Source organism: Electrophorus electricus, chromosome 11 (genome assembly GCF_013358815.1).
Source record: "Electrophorus electricus isolate fEleEle1 chromosome 11, fEleEle1.pri, whole genome shotgun sequence".
Classification (NCBI taxonomy): Eukaryota; Metazoa; Chordata; class Actinopteri; order Gymnotiformes; family Gymnotidae; genus Electrophorus; species Electrophorus electricus.
The window spans coordinates 10,203,559-10,211,898 of NC_049545.1; the positions used below are offsets into that span (position 1 = coordinate 10,203,559).

At 38.4% G+C, this 8,340-nt stretch overlaps 1 protein-coding gene across 1 annotated transcript; it reads right to left on the minus strand.

Annotated features, from left to right (window-relative positions):
- Nucleotides 1–78: 78 nt before the first annotated feature.
- Nucleotides 79–7,828, minus strand: mat1a (methionine adenosyltransferase I, alpha). Its single transcript, XM_035531767.1, has 9 exons — nucleotides 7,752–7,828; nucleotides 5,220–5,297; nucleotides 4,345–4,467; nucleotides 4,140–4,252; nucleotides 3,903–4,046; nucleotides 3,001–3,219; nucleotides 2,696–2,878; nucleotides 2,282–2,431; nucleotides 79–1,366 (listed from the first exon to the last, which is right to left on the minus strand). Exons 1-9 carry the CDS (start codon nucleotides 7,822–7,824, stop codon nucleotides 1,265–1,267), a joined length of 1,185 nt encoding a protein of 394 aa, XP_035387660.1. The 5' UTR covers nucleotides 7,825–7,828; the 3' UTR covers nucleotides 79–1,264.
- Nucleotides 7,829–8,340: the final 512 nt, after the last annotated feature.

The window sequence follows — 8,340 nt, forward strand, 5'->3', positions numbered from 1 at the left end:
CGCTGTCTCTAGGCACAGTTTTGATTTTCACATAAACTGCAACTGCAGATACAGATTATAAACAATGACAAATGGTACTGCTTTCCAATAGTTTATTAATAATTATTCACAATTATTTACATGGATCATATTACAAATCTTTAATACAGAAGTCATTGAAAAAGAACTTGCCTTATGGAAGCATGTAATACTATAGTGGTTACTACTGGAGTAGCATCTTTTGGAGACATATGGAAAGATAACAGTCCCACTGTGGCTGATGTATTTCTTAGTCACAGCTTGATGTGGGTTTAGTTAATAAACACTGGCCTCTGCTGAGTAATGTTTTTGTACACTACAGTGAATCTGTACATGTAAACAGGCAGGAATTCCTTACTTGTGTGATCAGTCTACCACTGCCTCCAGTCTACAACACTTATATTACACAATTAATGCCATATAGAGGCTATAAAAGATTGTTTTTAACATATTAGACATAACGCACAGAATAATTGTATATTATGTGCTGCTTGCAATGTTTTAGCATCAATAATAGCCTCACACCAAACATTTTAATATTACAACTTAATTTTTTTTTAGATAGAAAAAACATTAAGCTGCAGTAAGTTCTAGAAGAAAGTAATATACCACAGGTAGATATTCAGATGCTAACTTGTATATAACATATTAAGATACTTGGAGAAATCAAAAATTAATTAAATTAACTTTGACTTATGACCCATTGTTACAGGCTATAATGAACTTAAAATCTGTGAAATTCACTATTTCAAAAATGGAACATTTCTATCTGTGAGTCTGATCTGGTACTGTCATGCAATGTACTAAGTTGGAACTGGCCTGTAGTACAGATTTAAGACTAATGATTTTATATTTATTTCAATTATAAATATTAATATCCATGCTTTGGGCTCTGAAATAGAGCGGGTAAAGCAAGAAATCATTCCATGCTAAGCACTGTCCATATGATGGTTTGATATTCAATAAAACTGTTGCTAGAATAACTTGTAAATCAAATTAGAAATGCGTAAGAACATTCTACATGTTAAAATGAATTAGGTGAGAGCCTAAATGCTGCATGACTGTATGGTAATTTGGATTGTGTAGTAATAAAAGATTCCTACACTCCTAGAACTTCTATACAGCAAGAGATAATTTTCATTCGTTATGGATATTATGGAAAGAGGTGGAAGATTGTGAGGTTGTTCTCTGTTATCCTGCCCCTTTGTGGTTGTCTCATGGATGTCTCTTTACTGTCTTGCTCAGCTTAATACTTCAGGTCCTTGGGCACCTCCCAGGTAAATTCAGGTCGGCCAAAGTGGCCGTAGCAGGCAGTGCTCTGGTAAATCGGCCACTTCAGTTTCAGGTCCTGTCAGTGGAAGAAATTCATCACTGTTCAAATATTGGATTGCCTTTTGTAGAGCAAATTTGACAGCACAAATGAATCATGTACAATGGTAGAAACTAATGAGTATGGTGGGCTTTGAGCAGATACTTTTACAGCTGTTTCTTCTTGTTTTGGAATTTTTCTTCTATTCATTACATTTGCAAGTTAATATTTAGTCATTTTAATCCAGATTTACTTTTCTTACGTTTCATTTATTGTTACCCCCTGTGTAACTGTAAGCTCTTTATCACAGAATATCAATCTTAAAAAATTAGGTAGAAATAGATGTTTCTGGTCTTGTTTTCTTTTTCTTTTTTTTTTGTTTTGCCTGTAGTACTTTGATGAATTGATACTACTGTGTGCAGAAACCCTCTTGACATCTTAAGAGCAGTAGCTGCTTCATATGGAAACTAGCCATTGTAAACCGTGTAATGAATGTAACACAGTGATGTAGAATGTTTCACGAAACAATACAATATGCCATATATTTTACCGTGGATGTTTTGTAATGAAAAACACAATAAACTCAATTAATTGTGAAATCAACACAATTATTTCAAAGTGATTCACTATTTTCAAAGTCGTCCTACAAAATAATTGAATTATATGATAGAGATACAATTCTACAAATTAATAAAAAATAACATGGTGACAACTCACTCAAACGAAGTGTTCATGGTTGAAACGAAGTGTTCACAATCATAGGAATTCCTTTTTAGATTGTTCAGTTTAAAAGTGTACAACAAATTACAAACACTCAAAAGTCAGCATTTATCTTTTCAAGCACATCTGACTTTTTTGGAGCTTCCATCCTTTCCAGCACTTATGCCTGACTGTTTTGTAGGGCATTTCTTTCAAGCGCTGACATTGTTTCATGGCTCAAACAAAAACAAACACCAATATGGATATATACCTAACAATGACACCAGGCCGAAGGTCAAAATTCTTGTTGACAATCTGAAGTAGCTCTTTCTCTGTTTTTTCAGAAGAGCCATAGGTAAAAATAGAGACAGACAGGGGGTGGGCAACTCCAATAGCATAAGATACCTGAACAACAAGAGAAGAAATACTTTAATCATACGCTCTGTAGATAATCATCAAGTAGATCATGAACTCAAGTAACCTCCAATGTATGAAGCCAATATGTTTGTTTGTTTTTTTGTATTCACATTTATCTTCATCCTAAATACAATTAGTCCACAGCATCTACAGTTTGCCAGCAATTACTGAAACATGATGTTCACACTTATAACAGAGAGAACACGTGCACACACTTGCTCACTCTTGTGAATGTGTCATGGGTTCCTTCACCTGCACCAGGACTCTCCTGCAGAGTTTGGCCATAACCAGAGACTTGGCCACCCAGCGGGCAGCATAGGCAGCAGAGCGGTCCACCTTGGTGTAATCCTTCCCAGAGAAGGCCCCACCGCCATGAGCGCCCCATCCTCCATATGTGTCCACAATGATCTTCCTCCCCGTGACGCCAGCATCTCCCTGAGAGACAGAGCAGATGCTAATGGGCCTGTTCTTTCACTATACCAGTCATTCTGTCAGTAATCATGCTTTAACATTTTGAGAACAAGCAGCAAAGAGTGCCAAAGAATGAAGTGGTTTACCTGAGGACCTCCAATGACAAAGCGACCACTAGGCTGCAGGTGGTAAATGGTTTTGTTGTCAAGGTACTTGGCTGGCACCACGGCCGTGATGACCTTCTCTTTCAGAATCCTCTTCTGCTCCTCCAGTGAGATGACATCATCATGTTGCACTGAGATGACCACAGTGTGCACGCGCTGTGGAATCACAGCTCCGTTCTCCTGTTTGTAGTGCACAGTCACCTTCGGAGAGCAGAGAGCCAAAAGGGTGCTCATAGTTTACTGTATATCTTGTGAATAGTTTTGGAATGCATTTTTGATATTCCTCACAATTTAGTGGTACCAAATTTAAAAACAACAGACCATAATAAGGCATCCAACACTGAAAACATGGCCAATTAAAGTTTCTAAGGTTGTTGGCAACAGAAATAACAGCACTGCTGTAATCTGAACAATTGGCAATGCTATGAAATCAGACAAATGAGCCTCTTAAAAGACATATACCACATGACATAAATCCTTTGAGCAATTCTGGACCTCCAGTATGACAATGTCAAGAACTCCAAAATAGCAAAAAGGTTTCATCTTCCAGAGATGACAACAGCTTGGGTTGTATGTATACTCTAAAGGCCAACTGACAAGCACACAGAAGCATTTCACTAGCTGTAAGGACCATGGACCTGTCATTGAAGTTCAGTTTTATCACAGCCATAAAAAGAGATCACCACTCAGTTGTGACTTATTCAACAAGGACTACAGCTATTGGCCAACCGAACACTTTTAAGACCACAGCATCTGATGAGATGAACTAGACTGCTTTGCTACATTCAGCACCTTGAAGCCCTGGTGTGTTGGCATTATGTGTTTTCTAAGACATTGTAGCCATCACCATCACAGATCCATCTACCATGGCAATGTATTCTAACCTGTGTTTTGGAGTCTGGACGGAGCCAAGGAATAGTCCCATCACGACGGAGTTCAGCCATCTTGGCATTGAGTTTGTGGGCCAGGACAATGGTCAGGGGCATGCACTCCTCAGTCTCATCAGTGGCATAACCAAACATCAGACCCTACAAAGAGAAAGCATAGATTATATCTCCATTACAATTCTTGCTAATTCACAATTCTCATTCACACTTTTGTCCTTTCAGGTGAGTTATTACCTGGTCTCCAGCTCCAATATCCTCTTCGTGTCTGTCGACATGGACACCTTGTGCAATATCAGGAGATTGCTGCTCCAGAGCCACAAGTACATTGCAGGTCTTATAATCAAAACCTGATGTGAGGGAGATATGGATTTAAATGAAATCCACAGACTTCTGCAAATCCTAAAATTGGACTTGAAACCATTTGTTTGGGCATTCTTACCTTTATCAGAGTTATCATAACCAATCTGTTTGATGGTATCCCTCACAACTTTCTGGTAGTCCACATTGGCCCGTGATGTGATCTCACCACATAGAAGCACCATACCAGTCTTACATACAGTCTCTGTATGTAAGATAATCAGTGTATATAAAATGAAGAATCAGAATGTCCACAAACAACATTTACATTTATGGCATTTTGGCAGATGCTCTTATCCAGAGGAGCTTACAAAGTGCTGTCATTTACTTATAGAGTACAGCCTAGCCAGTACAGTAGGTTAGAGTCCAAGATACCATTGAACTTGAATCCTGTTGAAATACAGGGATTAATGCTGATACCTAGAAGTGCAAAAAACTAGAACTAAACATTTATATAAACAATTTCTGCAGATAAAGATAATCTATAACAAAGCAGATCTTTACTAGTGACATGACTAGTTTGGTTTGAACAGATGGAGAATAATAATAGTCACACTAACAGAAGGTAGGCAAAAAACGTCAGATTAACAGCAGAGCCAAGGACTGGGAAAGTCAGATATTAAATTTACATTTGAAAATGTATTCCTCTACAGATTACAGAATAGCTGCTAAAAGACTACAACCAGTAACAGTTTCAATGACTGCACACCTCGGTAATCTATTGTGATCACTTTTCATTCTATTTTTTAGGTTTAAAAAGCCTTTGCTGAAATACTGTGATGAGTTGCCCTTAATGCCAGAGTTCATGATTATCATGTTCAAAATATAACTATGTGTCACATTTCTCCAGTTATTACAGTTTTTAACTTCACAAATTTGAATACGATCCACTGAGCTTTAGTGTGAGCCCACAGTGCAGTTACTGTGTCTTGTAGACTTGTCACAGTACTTACTCACCACAGGCCACTTTGGCATCAGGGTCCTGCTTCAAGTGTGCATCAAGGACAGCATCACTGATCTGGTCACAAATCTTATCTGTAGGAAAGAGGAAAACAATGAGTAAATCTGTTTATTCAAACTGAAAACATTCCACAAATGTTTCCACAGTCTATAGTTTCTGCAATATTACCTTACCTGTTATTCATGACACATACGACATAGATTCCATGCAAAAATTGAATTTGGCATGGACACCAAAGAAACAGCAACCAAAGATGTAATTGTAACATGTTGGCCAGAGTGCCGCAGGGCATGGAGCAGGACACACAGACTCTCTTGGCATGGACGTACATTTAATTACACAAAACAAAAGACAAGAGTGCCACTTACGTATTACAAATGATAAACACGAACACAACACGGTCAACATCAAACAAACACGATAAACACGGATACATTTAACAACTAAGAAAAGAACATTTATTATTAAACACACTACATTAACATCTGTGAGTACAATGACCAGTACCCTGCACACAAGGACAAGGGTTTATATACATAAAGACAAGACAAGGTGTTGGTGTGTGCAGGTGTGACAACAAACAAAAGATCCTCCCACTTCATGTAGCGGGCCAAACCATGTGACTCGCGGGAGGCGAGCGTTCGGTGAAAGTAATGAGTAATGAACCAGCTCTGACTTTTGAAAAGTCTATTTACAAACAACTACATGAGCCATAGTGATGCACAATGGCTAACTTTAATAATTCCAAGGCATTTATGAAGATCTTGCATTAAGCCTACTAAGATTTTGCATTAAGCCTACTAAATTTAAATTTAAATATAAATTTCACACTTAAACAACTTAAAATTGTCACAAAAAAAAGGAAAAGAACAATCACAAGAGAAGAAGATGGATCAAGATGGAGAACAAAATATGATAACAAAGGAGAATGATGTCCTCCTCTGGCCGTTCTCATTCTGCCTCAGTTAAAGTGTTCCTTTGTCTTTAGAATTACCTGTATACTGCTTTTAAAAACAGACATCGTCACAAATCAGCCTTACAGAATCTGGGTGATTTGTGATGAGCGTGCCAGAAGTGGAAAACCTGATGAAGGAAAACCTGAGAATCTGAACTCCCACCAGGTAGTGGGATTTGCATGCTAAGTTCATAAAATGCTGCTCTTGTTCCAGTAAAGAGATACCATTCCATAAAGATACTATAGCATAGAGATACCATAGCTAAGCAGTACTGAGGGAACAAAACCACCCGGCTTCTGCTTTAGACATGTTCAAGGCCATTCTGCACTGAGGCAACAGCTTATGTGAGTTACATCAGACAGCAATAGAGGTAACAGAGAACTGACGACGGGTTAAAATGAATGGAATCAGGTGTTGCTGTTGTAAAGTCTAAAACTAAACCAAAAAGATTAAGCATAGATTATACATTTCCCCACACATCAATAACCCTTAACATTGATTTAGATTCAAAGGTTGACTGAGAGAGAGCTAATGACTATATGAGGGATTTGTCTTAATGAAAAATTCTATTCTCGCTTAACTTTCATAAGGTTGAATGGATATTACTGAATGCATTCAGTGAAAACACAGCCTGTTTGCATTCTCTTCAGTTGTGGTGGACATCACTCATTTTGCCCAGGCTTTAAGTGTGCTGCCCTTGCAGTATGAACCAACAGCCATCTGCCTGATAAGAAATCAGAGGTCTGGCTAATTCCCACATAAAACTTCAAAAACTGCAATATCAGTGGGTTATTCTGTGCTGTGAGACAATGCTCAAATGCTCAGATGTCTAGCAACCAAATCTGATACACTGTGTATCTGATACAAAATGTCATTGAAAATGCTAGTTTTATCACACATAAATGCTGAAGTATTACCAAATGTACTAAATGTACTGCTATATGTTTAATAGGGCTGGAGGTTCAAAGAGCTACTAATTTAATGCAGTGTAACACTTCAGGTAGCTAAGCGTCAGGGCATGTGAGTAACAGTGCTCACTGAATGAAATAGAACCTGAGTGGCTGACATGGTAAATGTTTTCACTGTAAGTGTAAATCACCTTGCTGGTCAATGTCTAAAATCCAGTCACATGCACAACACCTTAGTTCTTCTGCACAGGCTAGTGCAATAGTTCATGAATGGTCAAAGTTGGTATTTGTAACAGTCCAGCTTCACTACCTTTATTGCACCTGTCACACAATTGCTGCCACACATCTAACCTAGATTACGTTTATTTCCTTCTGTCATGTGAGAGGGATTAGCATTCACTGGCCTCTCAATGAGCACTTGTTGAAGCAAGTGGAATGCAGTGTCAGCAGGTGGTTGCTAGCAGGACTGCATGTGTGATACTACACAGGATTAGAAAATTTTAAATGTACAGGCAGTTTTATTACAGACTGCCATAAAATGGACTGGTACAGAGGACACAGCATTACAAATATTTCATATAGCTGTATAAAATAAAGATTTTTATAGACATTATACAGAAAATAGGAGATACGCTAAAGTATTTTTATGAAGATGAAGACTCACCTGGATGGCCTTCTCCCACTGACTCTGATGTGAACATGAAGGAATCATCATGAAAATCATTCACTCCATCCATGTTGACAGGGTAACAGAGCTTTGAAATTATGTTAAAAAACAATAATGGATTGAGGCAGGGGCTTTTAAATAGTTTCCAACCTCAGCTGAAGTAGGCCAAGACTGCAGTGTTCTTTATATTCCTCACAGGCTGTATATAAGACCTTGGAAGAGAAAAACAAAGAGAGAGATACAGTAAGATCACTGATTATCAACAGGTCTCAGACCCAAACACTCTCCTATATATGGCCAGGAGAAAACGTGTGCACCCACAAACACACACTCTCATGCGCACACGTGCACTCACACACAAACACACACACACACACACACACACACACACACACACACACACACACACACACACACACACACACATGCACAAACCTACATATACACGCATGTCATGTGAACCAGTAGGGCTAGCCATTCCAGGGGGAGTTGTTGGAGGGAGGGGCTTCAAAGCTTTAGGAGCTCTTAGTTAACCCCTTATACTCTGACAAATAGTGTAGAGTTAATGGCAGTCCATAGGGTATTT

Excerpts from the sequence above, each read along its gene's own strand:
- mat1a (XM_035531767.1), bottom strand. The coding sequence starts at position 7,824 with ATGGATGGAGTGAATGATTTTCATGATGATTCCTTCATGTTCACATCA. Across the intron at positions 2,879-3,000 it reads TTGTCATTGGAGGTCCTCAG|GGAGATGCTGGCGTCACGGG; the intron begins GTAAACCACTTC and ends TCTGTCTCTCAG. Across the intron at positions 2,432-2,695 it reads GCAGGAGAGTCCTGGTGCAG|GTATCTTATGCTATTGGAGT; the intron begins GTGAAGGAACCC and ends CTTGTTGTTCAG.